The sequence below is a fragment of the Athene cunicularia genome (genome assembly GCF_003259725.1).
Source record: "Athene cunicularia isolate RWA chromosome 4 unlocalized genomic scaffold, athCun1 chr4_part1, whole genome shotgun sequence".
In the NCBI taxonomy this organism is placed as follows: domain Eukaryota; kingdom Metazoa; phylum Chordata; class Aves; order Strigiformes; family Strigidae; genus Athene; species Athene cunicularia.
Window position 1 is genome coordinate 19,150,746 of NW_020799098.1, and position 20,110 is coordinate 19,170,855.

Below are 20,110 nucleotides of genomic sequence, written 5' to 3' on the forward strand. Positions count from 1 at the left end.
GCAGTTTGGTACTTAAGCCTCAATATTGGACCACTGTTTTAGGTAGAAGTAGGATTCAGGGCTTTAATTCTTTTAAGTCTAACACAGTTCACAAAAGCCAGCAAATGGTTGGCGCCTTGCATTCTTTACTAGCCTCTGCCGTGTGACTTACAAATGAAGCCCCAGCATCCTTAGTCTCACTCCCCTGAGCCATCTTGTCCCCATCTAGTTGGCATTTTAAAATTTAAGTACTTTTGTTCTCAGAAGCAGGTGAGGTGCAAGATTAAATAGTCATTTTACAACCACCTTTCATATAATTGGAGAAATCTCTGGCAGTTAAGTTAATCCTTCTCTCTCTTCCCCTCACACAAACACTTTGTATGAAAGTAAATTCTGCAGTTAGTTGCCTAAATCCTCTAATCCCACCTGTCGTGCTTTGAATCCTGGCAGATGGCTCAGTCGGTGTGGTCTGTGCCTGCACCTCCAGTCCATGATGCCGGTGGCTCTCCCTGGAAGCAGGATGAACCTCGCTCCTCAGGCTGCTGTGCACAGCGTGCTTTGCACCAAGGAGGGATTTCTGTACCAGTACAGCCTGTAAAGGTCCTGGAGAGCTGCCACCTGGCCCTGCAGGCTGAGGTGAGGGAGAAGTTCTGCTTTTAAGAAACATGCAATTTCGTCCCCAGGTGGAAATTTTGTCCAGGCTCCCATTGCCCAAGAACAGAAATAGTATCAAAAGCCTCTGGTAGAGACATTTGGTAATTGGATATGGTTTGGCACAGCTGGCATCATGGCATCGGGATGTATAACTGTCTGGAAAATCAAAGCGGATCTTCCCTGGACATGATGGAGGGCTTCAGACATGAAGCAGTTAATTCAAAGTGTTCATAATTAGACTTCATATTAGCTCTCAATTAAGGTGAACGGGGAGTGTTCACACCTCTCTCAGTGCTATTATTTCAGCCTTGCTGGCTGGCAGACTCCACAAGACAGCAATGTATCCTTGTCATAAGGACCAGCTGTCCCTGCTTAGGTGAAACAGTCCCTTTTTTGTCATTCTGTCCCATTAAAATAATTCATCAACTCCGATGCATTTTAGTAGGGACTAATGGTGCGACCCTGTTTTCCCTTCAAATGTCCCTATTAATTACTTCTACATATTGTTGTCTGTGTTATATGGTAAAACATTTTGCAATTTTTCTTTTTTCTTAATTCTTGAAAACTGAGAGTAAAATAGATGAAAAAAATCCACAATAAACAACAACCCTACTTCTAACACAAACCCTTTCTGGAGGTGGGAAATCACGATTGGATTATTTTGTCTCTCCTAATATGTTGCAATTAATTGCTCTTTGGGCAGATGTCTATCACTGCCCTCCACTGGATGGAGTCCAAATAATCCAGTCATATATCACATACCCTATGTTGTGAGCACCCTGTCTCCATTCTTTTGGACAGTTGGTAAAGAGGCAAAAAGGAAGGTTAGGAATCAGTAACTTTTAAAAAAATCTGGTTGAGTTGAGCACACTGAAAATATTTTAAGGTCTAGAATGAAGCTGTGTAGGTAATTTGTGGAAGGGTACACAATGATACCAAAGCAGATCACATGGAAGATTAAAAAAATTTTCAGATCACTGAAATATTTTCTTTTAGAAGTTAGTGAGCTAAATTTGAAGGGACAAATTCTTTTCTGTGTCCATCTAGAAGAGATCCACAACAAAGAAATCTCCCCTTGTTGCCTTGAAGACCACTTACGCTACTTTCAAAGCTTGTGGTTACCTTGTGTAAAATGGCTGTCACAAAGCATGGGCTGAGTCTGGCCCCTTGATTAAAATAGCATCTTTAATTATTGCCATGAAATAAAATACATGGTTTAAAGATCTGTTTGATATTTAAATGTCTTTTGGCTTGGACAAGTAACATGGATAGCACACATAGTTTTTGCTGATAGGAAAATCTGGAACAACTTTTTTTAACCTTCTGAGGCTTTCATATCACAGGATGAAATGGAGTCATGTGATGACTGTTAGGGACAGGGTCAGCTGCACAGCTTTGTGGCCCTTCTGCCATGACCCAGGTTCTGTGCATCACACCAGGCTGTGCTGTCATAGGCTACATGCATCCCCTAAGTGTCAGCCCAGTAGGGAAGCAGAGGCCTCATCAGGTGCTTGGAGGTGAGCCATCCTGGCTCCATGGGCAGGGCCTTCAGCAGTTGACATCCACAGCATCAACCTTGGACATGCCTAGGATTTGGCTCACACTTTACTCTCAAACTCATATCTAAGGAAAGCTTAGACTGCTCTGCAGTGTGGGGGGCAAGACTGCTGGAGCCCATTCAGACTAGTCCTGTGTTATAGCCTCTCTCTACTTCTTCAGCAACCTTCACCCTGCCTGCATGAGGTGATCTATGCAACTAAGGTTTTAGCACTTTGAAAATAAAGCCCACAAAAAACCTACATCTTTAAGAGTCATTAAATACATTTTAAAGCATGTTTTTTAACAACTTCTGGAAAAGAAAAAAAAAAAAAAAAAGAAAAAAATCAAAACCAGCATGTGTTTTCTGTCTTCATTACTAGAAGTTCCTATCCCTAATGTGGGGATGAATGAAACGAAAGTCAATGAAATCAATATTAAGATGTGTCATGGATAGATATTTACATTGCTCTCCTATGGCTACCTCCACCTCTCTTGGAAAGTGCCTTTCTCAGATACAAGGACCCGAAAGGTATGGCCTGTGGGACATTTCCATCATGTCAGGAATTTCAAGCAGATGCACATTAAAAAAAGAAAGCAGAATGGATTCCTCAGCCCAGCCAGCATTAATCTCTGTTAAACAAGCACCTCAGCTTTCTGTGGCATTCCTGTTGATAAAAGGGGAGCAGACATCAAGGGACATAAGACTCACAAAGACTGAGCTTGTTTTAACTGAATACTAAGGTTTCCCTCAAACCATCTTTCTTCATAAGGCACCAGTTTCCCTGCCTCTAGCAGGGAGGATGGCAAACGGGACAGACATGGCTGGCTTTCCAGCTGATTTCCTCACATCCCATATGTTTCTCGGCAAGAGGGAAGAACTGGCTCATTATTCAGAAAATTGAAAGATGCCCAGATTCATCAGTCAGTTCTTTATGAAAGGCTTTATTATCTCTGCTGCTAAAGGGGTTCAGCTTTAGTGTGATTCTTCTGTTTCTTTCAAGGGGCTTGTTCTTTCATCCTCTCTTTAATTCCTTTAAATTCAAATGAGTGAGTTCAGTCAGTTTGATAACAATAAGATAGTAGATCTACACCTATGAGAGGACTGTGAAATTTACCTTTCACACAACCTCTTGTGCCATACCCTTATGAGAGTCTAATGCTAAGAAACTTTAGTGTGAAACTATGCAACTAAGATGCAGGCTCAGTGAATAAGAGCCTGGTTTTCATTTGGAAGATAAACATTCAGTGAGGCTCGCATCAAACTAAAAGCAGAGCTAGAATAACTCAAGTGATACCAAATCATTAGGATTATACAAAAGAAGCTGAAAATGGAGAAGGACTTCCTGAAGTGAATCACATATATACAAGCTAAGGTAAGACATTTTTCCTAACATAAGTATTTTCTCTTTGTCTCCAAGGTGTTTCTTCTTGGAAATTACATGTCTGGAAATGTGCATGTCTAGTTATGCAAGCATAGACACATACAAACATATCATATATGATTTGGATTTGCTCTTCCTTACCACAGTTTTTCTTAATGATTAGAATGAAGCATTTTTATGTGCTTTACAGTCTCAAAAGCCCAAAGAACTTTCAAAGTCTTGCATTCGTACAAGGGACACTGACCTTGCTCTCATTAAAACAAGAGAACTTTCCCCATTGTCCTCATGAATAGGAAAACTGGCATTTTGCTTGATGATGTTTAACACATACACAGACTTGGCTATTCTGATTTTTTAATTTATTTTATTTATGTACAGGGAAAGCAATACCATTGAGAGCCAGAGATTTTCTGTGGGTTAGTGAAATGCCATGGAGTCTTTAACTTCCACCTGGACAGCCACCAGAGACAAACAGAAAGGACCTTGGGTTTAATGTCTCATCTAAAGGATATTATAATGTGTTGGCCTCATTATTCACAGCAGAAAAGGCCTTTGTCATGGTCAGATGGCTTTAATGTGTTTCGTATGCTACATAAATTCAAACTTGATGGCTCATTTATTTGTTGGATTGCAGCGTTATTCAACCTAAATGAAGCCTTGGTATTTACTAATAATTTGGGCTCTGGCAGTTGTTTACTTAAGCAAGCAGTGTCCACTATTTTCTCTGTTGTCTGTATTAAGTTTGGACTCTACTAATTCAAGGAATATTATAGAGGAGGCCAAAAAATTGCAGAGAAAATAGCTTTTCATTTGCAGACAATTATTTATCTAAGGCTTGAAAGATTAGTATTCCAATATTGCAATTTCTGACATCAATTTTCTCAGGGTCAGACACAACTTCTCAGACTACATCTAAGCCTCAAAGTACCCCCATGAGGAAGTGAGTCATTATTATCAACATTTTGAAGAGGGGCACATTGGAGGTAAGAGGAGGTTAGATGGCTTATTCCATGTCAAGAGAAAGATACTGATTAAAATGCATCCGGAGTTCAAATCTACCTTTTAATCTTAGGACCATATTTCCTGTTGTGATGTGACAATATTCTCTGATGAACATACATACAGCAGTTATCAAACTGTGTGGTCACACCACACCAGAAGCATTCAGAACACAGTGATTCCTCCTATTGTCTGAAAAATGAGACTACATGGCTATAATGGGGCATTATGTAACTGTGCAATTACATATAGTGTGCATCCTTGTGTTGGTTTAAGCCCTGCTGGGACCGGAGACCACGTTGCCGTTGTCCTTCCCCCACACTTGGACACAAGTCGGGCACAAACCCCGGGTTGAGATAAGAAGAAATTTAATACAACAGTGTGATAAACAATCTGAACAACAACAGTAGCAATGATAACAACAATAAACAGTAATATCAGTAAACAAGACAAAAGATACACAGAGAAATACTGCAATGGATACAGACAGCCCCGTGCTTCCCACGACCAAAGCCACAAAGGAAAACTTCCTGAGCTGCTGTGCTGGACCTGACATCAGCATGGTATGAATATCCCAGCTGGAGATCCCTTCCCCCTCTCTGCTGGGGAAACTTAACCCTATCCTAGCTGAACCAGGACAATCCTTTATTCTGTATTAGATGAGATCTGGTTTTTGATGTGATGTTTTTTAAAATCTGAGTTTCATAGTGAAATTCTAGCTGAACTCTCCCAAAGCTGATTTTAAAATCCTCACCCAGTTGGATATTGTGAGAGCAATCTTGAAATTAAAAATTATGCATTAAATCAAAAGATAAACTAATAATCCTATTGTGTCATCTTAGATCTAGTCAGAAACATGAGTAAATATCCATAATCAAGGCAAAAATACTCGTTCTTCTTGCAGAAACATACAACTGGATTTTAATAAACTGAATAACCACAAGAACTCAAATGATGAATAAATCCAGAGTGGAACAGGATCTGTATGACTAATTCACAGCTAGGAAATACATAAATATACCATAAATACCAAAAGTTCCTTTATGCCACTAATTACACTTTAAAATTATATACATGGACACAAATTTTCCCTTTCCCTGTGAATACAAGTGGGGAATAACTTTAAAATTTGGGAAAAAACATTATTCTGGCACTGAACACAGGTGTTCATGGGCCAGTTCTCCCACTCAAGTTTCTAGTATGGAACAGCTGCTGCTTGCTGGATCTCCAGCCAGTTAATAATTTGCCAATCTACCAAATAACTTTACAAGTGATTTATTAAGCGATTAGGAGTCTGCCTAGACAAATCAAGTGGACTGTATGATAATTCAGTGGTAATTCAGCCCTGTAGCAGAAGGAAAGGTGTACCTGGAAGTACAAAGTCCTTATTCAATACCTTTCAATTTCCTCTTGGAATTGCAAACTACATTAGCTGTGACTTACAAACCTGTTTCCTCTTTTCCCTTCCAGTACAGGACTATGCCAGCATCCAGCCTTATAGGTGTATTGGGTCTGGCTGGGATGGAGTTAATTTTCTTCATAATAGCTCATACAGTGCTGTAGTTTGGATTTGTGACCAAAACAGTGTTGATAATGCAGGGATGTTTTAGTTATTGCTGAGCAGTGCTTACACAGAGTCAAGGCCTTTTCTGCTTCTCACACTGCCCCATTAGTGAGTAGCCCCCCCCACCCCGGAAGGGGACACAGCTGGGACAGCTGACCCCAACTGATCAAAGGGATATTCCATACCATATGTCGTCATGCTCAGCAATAAATCTAGGGATCAACACTTTTCCAAACTTGCCATTACTCAGGGACTGCTGGGCACTGGTCTGCTGGTGGGCAGTGATTGCTTTTTCCATCACACCTCTTGTCTTTGTCATCTTTTTTCTTTTTTTTTAAAACAAATTCTTCCCTCTCCCTGTCACTATATTAAACTGACTATTTCAATCCATGAGTTTTCCTGATTTTGGCCTTCCAATTCTCTCTCTTGTCCTGTTGGGAGGGAGTGAGCAAGCGAGCAAGCAAGCAGCTGGTTGGGTCTGAGCTGCCCACTGGGATTAACCCACTACCACAGGGTACAAGTCATCATGCAAAATGCTAGAAGCTTCTGGAAATTTTTTGACTTACCCTCCTCTTAAATGAAGAGCTGGTAGAAATTACCTCCTCAGTAGCTCTTGGGTGGCCTTAGACAAGTTCATCACTGTGAAAAAGTGGTGGCTCTAAAGTCAGCTTGTGGGATTTTTTTTCAGTTTTTTTTCTCTAATTTCCTGCTTTAGGTTCACGGCTTCAGTTAGCTCGTCACTCACAAACACACTGATGCAGTGACATTAAGAGAGTTAGTTATACATCATCATAATCTCATACCTTAGGAGCAACAGTTTGTTTAACGGCCTAGTGACATAAACTAGGGATATGAGAGTTATATTATAAAAAGCTACAAAATGTATTAGATATTTTCACTATATTTAAAACTAACATTGAAGAACATACATTATACGCTGATTTTATTTTGTTGCCTATAATGTGTGCTAGCAATGGAAAAGGATTCTGAAGTGAACAGGACATTTGTTTTGGTATTTGCACTATTTGGGGTTTTGTGGTAGGTGAGATACTTTCTGGCATGACCGCTACACTTTTTCCAGTGAAACCATTATACATCATTTGCCATGATCCAGCTTTACACATCACAAATGTGACCTGTCCTTGGCATGGTTAGAGAACCGGACCTTGCTAATGTGCAGCTCTGTATCTGCTTCGGGATCAGATGTTTCATAACAAGCACAGCAGAGCTTCCAGTGGAATTACTCAGGCGCACTCCTGTTAACAAAATTTGGTAATCCTCTAATAAAAACATTCAATCTGTATCTGGCTTCTACCCCATACTACATAACCTTATAATCCTCAGTTTTAATAACATCTGCAGGTTTGGGGAATAAAGTCTTGCAAGTGACAAAACAGATGACAACTCATGGGAGGGGATCCTGGAGGCTAAAGATGAAAGGAAAGTTTGTAATAAAATAGGACAAAGAAAATGGATTTTTCTCTCTTTTTTTTTTTCTTTTTCTGCATCTATTAGAAAAAAATCTGATGCATTCAACGGATTGCTTTCCCTTCAATAAGGCCACAGTGAAATATTTCTGTGTATTTATTTTTTTTGCAGGCATCCTAATGCTGAGAGTAGAAACAGCAACCAATCCAAGGATTTATCCACGTGCCCTGGAAAACAGCTGGCTATCCTATTTACTGGAACTGAAAGACTCCACATTCATAGAACACCCCAGCAGGAGCCTTATTTTGTACAAATGTGTACTAACTTCATGGGAGAAATCTGCACCATCATACCTCATTATGTCTAATGGAATACTATTAAGAACTCCATGCCCTGCGAGTTGAAAACCTTTTAGTAAGCAGGTGGCACTCTCAGTTTTGCCTATTAATGCATACATCGAAGCTGGTAAAAACATAGTCACTTCAAGTGTTTTGCCTCCTATAATATCTATCCTCTGTTTTCCTAGAGCCAAACACCCGGCTTCAGAGATGCTCGAATCCTTTGTGCTGCTGGGTTGGAACTAATGGGATTCACCTGGTCTGAAATGAGAATCCACAGAACCACGCTGCATCTCTGCAGGATCCTAAAACCTGGCATCCTTGGGGAAACTTTGTTCCCCTGCACAGCTAAAATTAAAACAAAACAAAACAAAACAAAACAAAACCAAACACAAGAAAGCAAATATAAATGATACTAAGAGCATCTTCAGATAGAAGTGACCATCCTATTTGGATCAGGAAGACCTCTGATTTTAATTAATCTTCCCAGTGGACAAATTCAGGGGAAAATATTTACCTCAGATAGAAACTTCAGAGTGTGCAAAATATTTACATTCAAATTCTTAATTTATAAATTAAAAGGTTTTTATTTAATTTTCCCAAAAATAGTTCACTCATACAGTTCAATAAAACAATCTTAATGATTTACACTAAAATGTCAAAATGATTTTAAACAAGGTTTAAAAACTCTTGTGTTCCTAATCCCTGAACATCTGATCTCCAAAACCATTCTCCACAGGGGAACTTAAATATGTGCACAGGCTTACAAAAGCTGCATGAAATTAAGAGATGTTAAGGTCAGATGAGGGGCTGGAACCTCTGAAATTTCAGATTGTAAATGGAGGATTTAGGATCCTGTGTTTTTGCTGAGACAACAAAAGTGGATGTAATTAACACACATTGTTAAACTTCATTAGTCTCCCAGGGTTTCAGTTATGCTTACAAAAATCAACCCACTAGAATATATATGGCTAAAAAGATAGGGAGCCACTACCATGAAAACAGGTTTTATGCTACAAAAATAGTGCATTTTTTTTTCCTTTTTCTGCTGTTCTGAAAGATACAAATACAATGTTTTTAACCACAAACTGCTTTGAAAAACACTCAGAGGTTCAGGCCTGCTGAAACTAGTACACAAAATTTTCAAAAAAGATGGGTATCCAACAGTAACCCTTTTTTTTTTTTTTTTAACATAGCAGCATACCACAACACCCATAGTAAAATACTTGCTTTGAGAAAGCCTCCAGGAACTCAACCTGCTCTCCTGTACCATTCAAGGACAAGGAACCTCCTCAAGAGCTTCCCAGATGCTTCTGAGTGTTGACACCAGCAAAACCCCAGGGCTGCTTCCTTTCATAGCTGCTGGTCAATGGTACCTGCCTCCTCATACAACATTTGCACTAAAGCTCTTCTCAAAACCAGATGGGCCTTTTTCTTCATGAAACATGATTGCCTACAGCTTCTGCTGAGCTCTGGCTTGCTCTTGTGCAGAGCAGAGCCTTTGGTGCCTAAAAGTGTCAGCAAGAATGTAAGTGCTAATGGGAGGCTTCTTGTCTGTGGCATGGGAGTACCAAGATCTTCCTGAGTTTGTAAATAAAACCTCTTAATTTTTAATTTTAGTAACTTGACATGCACACATGACTCTACATTAAAATTCAAACTTAAGAATGACCATAGCTTTCCTGTTTTGGTGGAGATGTGCCTTATGGTATTGGCAATTGTAACGAAGGTGGTGGGGAACATGGACCAACTGGGAGACTTTTACAAACAGGTGCTGCCTGCAAGAATTAAGAAGGTCAGAAATGTGAACCTTTGGAAATATAGTTAGTCTAGTTAGCATGAATTAAAGTCATCTTTGCTTCCATAGCTGTATTGTTAAAATACAACAGGTCCCATTAACTCTTTTGGCAGAAGGGAGATATAGCAATATGGGGATGTGCACATAAAAGGTGGCTTTTCATTAGTTTTTGGATGCTTACGGTTTCAGACACCACTTAGTGTCAGGCACAGGCAGCAGCTTAAAGACAGTTTGCCTCTCCCATGGGAATAACAGCAATGCACTGAGATAGGGCCAGTAAATTATTTCGGTTCCTATGAAGTATGAGGATTCAGGTGAGTCTCAATCTAGGAGTCACAGCCACAGAAAAAACACTAAAAGAGGCAAACTTTTTGCATTCATCTGAAAGGGAAATAAATAAAAGACATCAGGAACTTTTAATTTTCTTTCTACGAGAGAATAGCAAGACTCACATATAGAGAAGGAGTAGATGTTTATCATTACTTACTTCACTAAATATCTTAACTACTATCTCACATAACATTCTTACACAGAAACTGGGAAAAAAAAATGGTCTTGATCACACTCCTATAAAGCAGGTACAGAGATGGTGCGAAATCTGCACCCAGTCTGGAAACCAGTCAGTTCCCAATAGGGAGGACAGCCTGCCTCGGGTGCACAAGTTTGTCTGTGATTTGGTTTTATTCAGCCCTTCTGTTAATGACTCGGGTGACAGAACAAAAAGTAAAGTGATTAAATTCACAGCTGACACCAAGCTGGAAGGGCTGTAAATACACTGTGGGGAAGGATTAGAATTCAAAATGTTCATGACAAGTTGGAGAAACAATAAGGGGTGGGGGAAATAAAAAAAAAGAGGTAACTCAATTAAGACAAAGGTAAAATCCCATGCTTGGCAGGAATAGCCAACTGAAGAAATATAAAATGGAAACAATTGCATAGACAGCAGTTCTGCAGAAAAGGATGAGGCAAAGATCACATTATGATATAGAGAGTAATATAGTCTGCAAGGCAAGTCTAGTAGCAATCCATGCTGGTCAGCTGATGCTCTGAGATGTTTGTGTACTTCTCATCCAGAGAGAGGTGCACAGACCATAGCAAAAGGCAATCTATTCAACATAGGAGCCTACAAAATTTAGAGGAGGAAAACCTAAACAAATTGGGACTGTATAGCTGAACGAGGGAAGATCATTGGTGCAGAGTTAAACTCTCAAGTTTGCATGAGGCTGTTGGAAAGAGGAGAAAAACCTGTTCCCTGTGTCTGTAGTGGATACAGCCAAAGCAATGGCTCTAATCTGCAGCAAGAACCAGGCTAGAGAGCAGAAAACCCTGTAAGAGAAATGATATCCAGCTATGGGTGATGGTAGATTCTTCATCAATGATGAGTTTTAAGAACAGGATAGACAAGCTTAAGTCATGCCTTACATTGGTACAGTTGGATAAGGTGTCTCTAGATCCCTTTCAGACCTTAGCACAGATACAGAACAAGGGGTCATGAGTGGACACACCACCACTTTCCTAGCATTTTTTATGGCAACTTGTGGGTTTTGCAAGCTTGTTTTACTCCTACTTTTTAACTCACTGGGTATCTGTGAGAGTCCCTGGCCTTTCAAATAAAATTCGGAGGTTATATAAAGAGAACACTGTGTTCTATTTTTCTTTTTTAAATAAAGTGTATCTGTATTGCAATACGTAAATCAAAGGAGTTTAAACTCTCTTATTTGAAATACTTGCTTGCTGCTAAGTGAAACTGCACCAATCCTTTACATATAAACAGAAGTTAAGCTGAAATGTGTGAAAAAGTATCAGGCCAGTTCTGGGACTCTTAAACTTTTTGCCTGTACAAGTATCTGTAATTCCTCCTTTCCTGCCTGCTTCCATCTCTACTTCTTGCAGTGGCTCTTACCTGCCCTCTCTCACCTTGCTGACATGCTCCTGAGGACAGGGATGAGCCTGGGCCAGGACTGGGCTTGTTCCCATTGGAAGGGACTAAGCTTCCTCTTCTTGGTCCTGGAAAGTCCTGCTGCCTCTTACCTGAGAAGCATACGGCAGCTGTCAGTACCTACAAAACTATCTTCCAACCCAGCAGTGAAAAGAGAAGCATCACAGCATACATAAACAGAAGGCAGAGATTAACTTGTTATCAACAGTTGTGTCTCTTCAGTACACTGGAAGGATAGAAATATCTGAAAATCATGCTCAGTTCATCCATGATGATCATTAGACTTCTGAGACACTCACTATTGTCATAAAAAGAGAGATCGCTGCGTATTTAGTTATTTGTATGTAACCGTTGCTCATATATCTGACCCACTGGCCCAACCTCCCTGGGGCTCCTGAGCTTTGCCTTGAAGATACACACAGTGCTGCAGTTGTGCAAATATGCATGATGTGTGCAATGTGCATTTTGAAATTTAATAAAAAAAGATATTTCCATTTATGGACATTGGACACTGACCTTGAGGAAAGTCTTGTGTTTATTTCTTGCCTCCTCTCAAACAGCAAACCCCTCTTCAAATTAATGTTATGCAGCAGAATGGATAAACATTTAATAAAGGTTCAGGGAATTAATGCAAACACAGATAACAACCTCAATTATCTAATAGCTGGGTTCCATCCCTACTTTTTACATTACATATTTATATTTTATATCCACATGTGAAGATGAAATTCTGTTAAATTAGCTTGACAGACTAGAATGAGTTTCTGAATGCAGCCTTTTCAAAAAGCTTACTTAACAGTTCATCTCTCCCTCACTCTCATAAAATTATTTCTTCTCAAGCTATTAAAGAGGAAGAATTTCAAGAATTTTTCATATTGGCTGATGTAGAGTAGTTTGACAGTTGCATGATCTTCTATTTTCCAGTGAAATTATTTTGCATAGAGAACAGTGTTGTTTCCCTTTTGTATATTTATTTAACTTGATTTTTATGGGTAATGCCTTGAAAAGTTGGAAATGCATATAACTCTTTTGCAAGAATATTATAAATGGATGCTTATCTCAGGCACTAAATATTTTTATTTCCTTAAATAGAAACACCAAGGCAAGGAACAGGAATAAACAGGAATAAGCCTAGACCAGTGACAGATTTTCCATTTGCTACAGCAAGATTTTTCTTTTTTCCTCTTCTCCTTACAGCAATTGCAAATGAATTCCTCCACCATGATTTATGTGGGATGAGGTGCTGCTTGCAGTCCAGCACCAGCCCTGTGCTCCCCACACCGGCTAAAACCACTCAGTCCAGGGCTTCATCAGTACCCGAGCTCCACTAGACATTAACAGGCTGTGTGGGACAACATGACTGGCAATAAATAGCCAAACTCATTGCACCTTTGCAGACACCCCGACAGCACTTCTGCTTTCTCAACCCTTCCTGACTCAGCAGCACTGCTCATGGCACTACAGATGAAAATCGACACTGCAGGCTTTACCCGTAGACCCACGGGCAGGTACTGGCACACACCAGACGCCACGTGAGGCTGGTGCTGTGCTCGCAGGCAATTGCTGTGCGGAGCATGTCCGATACCGTGCCAAGCTCAGCATGCGGAAGTTTTGGTGCCCTGCAGTCTCTACACAGCAAGTAGGTAACTCCCACACGCCAACAAATGCTGGATGATGACCCACCAGTGTAACTGGCTCCCAGCTGGGACCATGACTCAGAAATGGCAGAAAGTATCCTGAACTGAAGGAGCAGATTAGGTTTCCAAAGATCTTGACTCTGCTTTCCTCAGGCTACAAACATCCCCCTTCTTTTAGCAGCTTCAGCCTCAGCCATACGTGAAGAAAAGCAGTCAGCTTCATCATCACCCACTGCAGAAGATGTAAAACCTGCATTCTCTGGGTGTCATTTTTATGGAGAATCATTCTACCATAAAATTACTGAGAGCAGATCCAACTGCTGGAGACACAAAACAAGGCTACTGCTTGCCTCAAAAAGATGCTCTCCTATACAGAATTTCTTCATCATGTTTAACTCTACGCTGGACAAATCAAATAAGTTGAACAGCAGCCAACCGACCCTGATGGTCATAGCATGGATTGAGAACTTGTGAGAAGAGCCACGTATAAAGTCCATTGTAAAGCCCATGAGTAAAGCTAAGTCTGTTTTTTCTATGTGGTCTCAAGAGTCTTGCAGAAGTTGTTTTGACAACTGCCTTATATAGCCCAGGAGACTCTAGGACATTGCACGAAATTCAGGATACAATAGATCCTGTACAACTGGGACAAATGCAGAAGTCTAGTTTTTATACAGGGATTGTAAGTACAAGTACAAGTGCATGGTCAGGTCACTGTGGGCTTTCCTCCCATTAACTGCTGTCTGCTTTAAAGGCTGTTAGCCCATTATTCGGCACCTGTTTTTAACTAGAAAACTAAAACATAGGCAGTGGGTAAGGATAGACTTTAATGATACACCTGGTTAGTAGTTAGCGACTTCCATCTTTCAGACCCAAACTGAATGCCAAATCACTCCTGCAATTGCATTTCTTGTAGTTATCATCCCTTCTCCTTTTTAAAATACATCTTTCTGACAGCAGCCCACAGCTAATATTTCCTTTTCATTCTCTGAAGTGCAGAGCACTACAAATACATCATTTAGCTTTGCTGCAGTCCTTTCTGTCCCTTTGATCATCTCTTTTACATCCTTCTGCATTTCTGCTTCATTCCCGCATGTGCAGTACATCAAAAAAGAGCTTTGCAGCAAGTACCTTGGGCTTTTCAGGGTGTTTTTTTTCAGGGACAGAAACCCAGCTGGTGTAAAACAGCACAAATGCCACTGAAGTCAGCAGCATTACTGTATTTAAACCAGCTAAAATTCTGACCCTAGTTACTATTTCAAAATGGCTTATAATTCAACTAAAGCTTTAAAATTCTTTTCTTGGAGTGCTGACTGCTAGCTTGGAAATTTCCTTGCAGAAGTGTTAAACTCAATTGCAGTCCATTACTTTGTGACTCAAGAATTAAACCATGAATAATGTTCCTTGCTTCCTTCCATTCATCATATTCCCTTAAAAAATTATTTATGATGCTAGGAAGTAGTTTTTCTAATAGTACGTAGACTGGACAGTTGCTTCTTGCATTTTACAAACTTAAACCATTCCCTCTGCATTTGGGTAGTTGTTTGCATGTATTTATAAAACCTAATTATAAAACATTTTACTTCTTTCAAGTGCTTTAAACCCAAGCAATTTCATAGTATTACCAAGTCACAAGTATGGATTTTCCCAGCTCAGAGACTGCCAGTGAATGAACTCGGGAATAGGCTGCAAAGGAAGTAGTGTTAGGTTTGGGATGATGGGCAATCCTGGCTCTCGGTTGTAAGAGTTCAGCTTCCATGGAATGCTGCATGGTTCTCAAGAGCACAGCAATTTTAACAACTCATAAATACCCTGAGGAAAAGAAATACTAGTTATCCTAATTCAGAGATTAGGAACTGAAGACCAGGACTGAAGTAACACGTTCAATATCCCAAGCAGAAGTTAACTCTCTATTTCTAGTCCCTGGCTAACAATCCAAGTAGTGGACACCCCCTTAGCTCCACTCTCCCTCACACAGAAAGAAAAATAAATCAGCTCTCAGATAACCAAGTACCTCAGATCTGATATAGAATATGATAGCAGTAAGATTAACACACACAATTTTACCATTCCAGAAGCTGACAGCCCATTCCTTACCCAGCTGGCAGGAGACATGAACTGGGAAAAAGGATTTTCTTTGCAATTTTCTTGCGTTGAGAATTGTTCCTGAGTAATAAGAGCTACTCTGTTCTCTCTACAGAAATCTCAGCCTGTTAAATTGCTCTTGTGATGGCTGAATCCACATTTCAGTGACAACAGTGGGAAGCGCTGCAGGCAGGGCAATGCCCCTGAGAGGAGAACATTTCTCAGTTCATGGGATGATGAAACACATGTGAACTCTCCGTGCTCCAGCCAGCTTCTGGGAAACAATTTCTCTGTGCCTCAGTCTGATGTTGCACTGTCTCAGTACCGCTTACTTCTCCCTTTTGAAAGAAATCACTGCTGTCTCAAAAAAGATGAAGAAAAAATTACTTCAGTGGAGCAGATAAATTGGCAAGTAAAGTAGCAGTCAGTAACGCTAAAACTTTACAGAGAAGCACTGCTGAAACGTACCCCAACATCTGACAGTTTGAATTGTGCCCTTCAGGTTTTAAAACCACAGAAACTTTGGTACACACCCATGTGGAACAGTTTATGTTGCTCCAGCACCACTTTCACTTTTGGCTAATAAAGAAATAAAAATGCAAACCAGCTCCATGACAACCAGCATGTAAGTGAATGAACTGCCCGACTGTGCCTTAATAAAGCTCCTTCCTCTCCTCTCACTGCATGTTGAAGGTAGCTTGTTTTAGATAAGCACATGAAGTCATCAAAGGGATGATTAGTTTAAAAGCTTGATAACTTTTTTTCCCCTTTTTTTGAATGTCGGTGAGGACTGAGAGCCAGATTAACAAAACTAACCGAGAAAGGAAAAATGGCCACAATGAAAACGTCTAAAACTTTTCCCCCCTCCCTCCCCTCCCACAGTTTTCCCAGTGACGCCTCCCCTGAGCCAGCGTTACCTAACTTTTACACAAACACGCAGTTCCCATAAGCATCAACTTCAAACAGCTCAGGCTTTCTGTCTGATCACATCTCTGTTTAGGGGAGCAGAGGCAAAGAGCTACTACTGAGGGGTTCTGCAGCAACTCTGCAAGGTAATCAACTTGTTGGATTTTTACTTTTAGTTTGTAGTGCCTAACTAGCGGTTAAGTAGGTGGACCAAAAAAAAAATCTTCCTGGCAAACTGTCTGGCTGGAATTTGTAGTAGGAGAAAAGTCTTAATACAAACTCAAAAATAGATTAAACAACACTTTGGCTTGCTTGCTTCCTGGAGGGAAAAAGGCAGTTTTAAAGATCAAGGTGTAGTGTAAAATATAAAATCACTAGTAATTCTTTTAATCATGGCTGTCAGTTCTATGTGTTTAAACATGTGTATGTATTCTGATTTAGTTTCAATTCATCACATTAGACAGATTTAGAAAGCAGCAGTCCACTGAGACCAGGCTCCAGCTGTTTTGCTCAGCACTGCCACAGGCTGCGTGCCTTTCTGTCCAGCCATACTGCTGCAGAAAGCTATTAATTCTTTGTAGCTTCTTGTACCTTCTGCAGGCCAAGATGCTTCTGCTTCTTTCTCTGGTCACTGGGCTTGCCCTGTCTGCCTCTGGTGTCATGACAGACAAAGAAACGGATCCAAGACAAGAGTCATTTAATGATATACAGAAAAAAGTGAATGACCTCTGGCAGAATTTGCTCTATCCGGTAATGCCTGGTAATGAGACTGATGGGATGATTTACACCACTTGTGAAATGAAGCCTAGCTCCAAAATAGATGCTGACAAGCCACAAGTGACTGGACAAGTCTTATTCAGGCAGCATTACTCATACGGAAGATTAGAAGCCATTTTTTACTTGGATGGGTTTCCGTTGGATAATGATCAATCTGGTAGAGCTATACACATCCACGAGCTTGGGGATCTCAGCAACGGCTGTGACTCTACAGGAGGACACTATAACCCTTTCAGCGTGAATCACCCCCGACATCCAGGGGATTTTGGCAACTTTTTTCCTAAAGATGGCAAAATCAGAAAATACAAAACAAATCTCTTTGCTACTATGTTTGGTCCATATTCCATCATGGGCAGATCCATTGTGATCCATGAGCAGGAAGACGACATGGGCAAGGGCAACAATAAGGCCAGTTTGGAAAATGGAAATGCTGGGAAACGTCTGGCTTGCTGTGTGATTGGGATATGCAACAAGAACTTGTGGGAAGAGAAACTGTCTGAGGTTACGGACAAGAAGAAGAGAGGGCTCAATAAACGAACATAGAAACAGGCTTAAGTGAAGACCAACAAGCCAGCTACAGCCTGGGCAGCACTAAGTACCTTACGCTGCGCCATTAGCCACTAAGATATATGGCTAAAGGATTCCCATTTTTTTTTGCTTGCTCCTCTAAGAAATGCATATCACTTTGTAGAGCCTCCTTTCTGTAAGCCCATCAATAAAAACAGCATCAACTCAATGTTGTAAAGTATTTTCTTGAAGAGGAAAGATTCGCATTTAGGCAGTTTGGGAGGTGAATGTATATAAGAGTACTAACAGATATGGTTGATAGTCTGTAAAGAGTCTGTGCACTGTAAGAGGCTCTTAAGGAATTGTAAGTTAGATACCAAAGGAAAAAGTTAATATAAGTAAGAAATTGCCTCTCATTAGATGCTATTCTGTATTTAGCTGCAAATCAGAAAGGCAAAAAGATTTCTACGCTTTCAACAGTGTTTGGTGTTGTGTTGCAAGACCTGGATAATGGACTTCCCCTAAAAATAAGGGAAAGTACAGACATTTCTGTTTTAAACTTTAGATCCATTACACTATTACACTTCCGTTTACAGGATTTATTCTCAAACATGTACAAGCTTCTTAACTATTTTTAATTGTCCACATGGCTATAGCTAAGACACACTGTTTACATCTGAAAGCAGACTTAAAAGAAATATTCCAGTTTACCACCACTCCCCAGCAAAAATTCCCTAAAGCCTCGAGTTTGTGCCTGTTAGTAACTAAATTGTATACAAAATCTTTAATGCTGCTTAGACAATGATGATAAAGTTAGAAGATCAGAGATAAATGTTATTTTCAAAGCCAAAAAATGCTGAGTGTGTTTCTTCATACAAAAATGCAGGAAGTAAATCAGGCAATTTAGACTGGGAGAAGTGACAGTGAAAATATTTAAATCAGATAACTTTCAGACTTCAAACTCTCGCTCAATAAAGATTACTTCTTTTAATTTAACACAACTCACTGAAAATACTAAAACACTACCTCATGACTATCATTCATCTGATACTGAGAAAAGGAAACAAGCAGGTAGCACAAGCATATCAGGAAATGTTTTTATTAAAGATGAAAAAATGTATTAATATAGTTTAACCATGTTGTGCAGTTAATCCAGGCAGCAACAAAAAAGAGGTTTGAAAATAAATTAAACTGCATAATTCCTAAAGTAAAACTACAAAACAGAAGCTGGTAAACAAATTCATATCTTTTAGAAATGTAGCAGACTTTCAACTTAATCTCAGTTAAGATTTTGATATACATTCCTGAGCTCATAAGGATTAAAGAAATCCCACTGTCTTCATTGTACAAATTCCCATATGCTTAAAAAGTCACACTTAGAAAAGAAGAAACATTCTAAAAGATGCATCTTAATCTGTCATTTTCACACACTCGTTTTACAAATTCAGTGAACATTGTTTTTCAAATAAGCACAACATTGTATTTTCAAATTAAATCCTTCTCATGGACAATGCTTGAATTCACTTTTAGGCGAGACAATCTCCTTAAAATCAGTTTGCGAAATGCATCTTCTCCATACCCCTGCCACAACATTCCCTTCTCATTTTGCTTCCCCAAAGCCCAACACCAAGAAGGTTTATATGTCTGGATGTCATTTCTGCATTTCTGAAGTCTTGGAAAAGGAAATACAAGTCTGAAAAAAACTAAACTAACTAACCCAACCATCACCACCACCCCCACCCCAAACCTAAAGTAGCATTGATTCCACAACAAAACACTAATGAATTTACTGAGGGGGAAAAAAAAAAAATCATTGTTCTAATAGCACAACAATATCAATTAAAGCAATATCCAGAAAAGATACTGACAAGACTATTCAGTTAGTTATCACATAGTGCAGCAAAGATGTCTTTTACAAGTCTCCTGGCTTTGAAGTCTTGTGTTCCTGGGAGAAGGCTAAAAATGTAGCTAGAATACACACACATTCACCAGGGCAGAAAGGAGAGAGACAGTACTGCAGCACTGATATAGCATTAAAAATGAGGTTTCCAGATATCTAGATATCTCACTGGAATTTAATGATTGCAAAGATATAAAAATGGCATCTAAGAGGGAGAATGGTGCAAGGATAATAACCAAAATGTCCTAATTGTTGGGTTGTACACCACTGTTTTCTCACAGAAAAACATACTAAAAAGAATAAATGAACGAGGCACTGAAAAGCTGTTGGTCCAGCACAGCTTCTACCTGCTCAAATTTTTGCACCCAGCTCTTCATTAATTAATAGCATTAACTGGCTGTTAAGGGACCAGAAGAAAAATGCTAACTCACACAATGGTGTGTCAGGAAAGGTCCAAGACAGGAAACAGCGTAACACCGTCAACATTTCTGAGCTCAGCCATGTGAAATTCTGACCTTCTTATTCATTTACCTCAGTTCTGACTGCACTGATATTTAGCTCTGCGCAGGATTAGTCTGTGAAAGATGGAAAAGAATACATCTTGAATAAAATGCTACCTCATGTGACATTCAAGCATTAAAGGAAAAAATCCTGCCACATTCTCCTGGAGATTTCAGTTTC

The 20,110-nt window shown here is 39.8% G+C and overlaps 1 protein-coding gene across 2 annotated transcripts; it reads left to right on the forward strand.

The window, feature by feature from the left end:
• Window positions 1-16,250: 16,250 nt before the first annotated feature.
• Window positions 16,251-17,758, forward strand: SOD3 (superoxide dismutase 3). 2 transcript variants are annotated; one of them, XM_026847329.1, is made up of 2 exons: window positions 16,251-16,391; window positions 16,827-17,758. In XM_026847329.1, the coding sequence occupies exon 2, from the start codon at window positions 16,852-16,854 to the stop codon at window positions 17,563-17,565; it is 714 nt and encodes a 237-aa protein (XP_026703130.1). In that variant the 5' UTR covers window positions 16,251-16,391; window positions 16,827-16,851; the 3' UTR covers window positions 17,566-17,758. The 2 variants fall into 2 exon arrangements, with proteins under 2 accessions (XP_026703130.1, XP_026703129.1); XM_026847328.1 differs by having other exon boundaries at window positions 16,252-16,391; window positions 16,846-17,758.
• The last annotated feature ends 2,352 nt before the right edge of the window (window positions 17,759-20,110 follow it).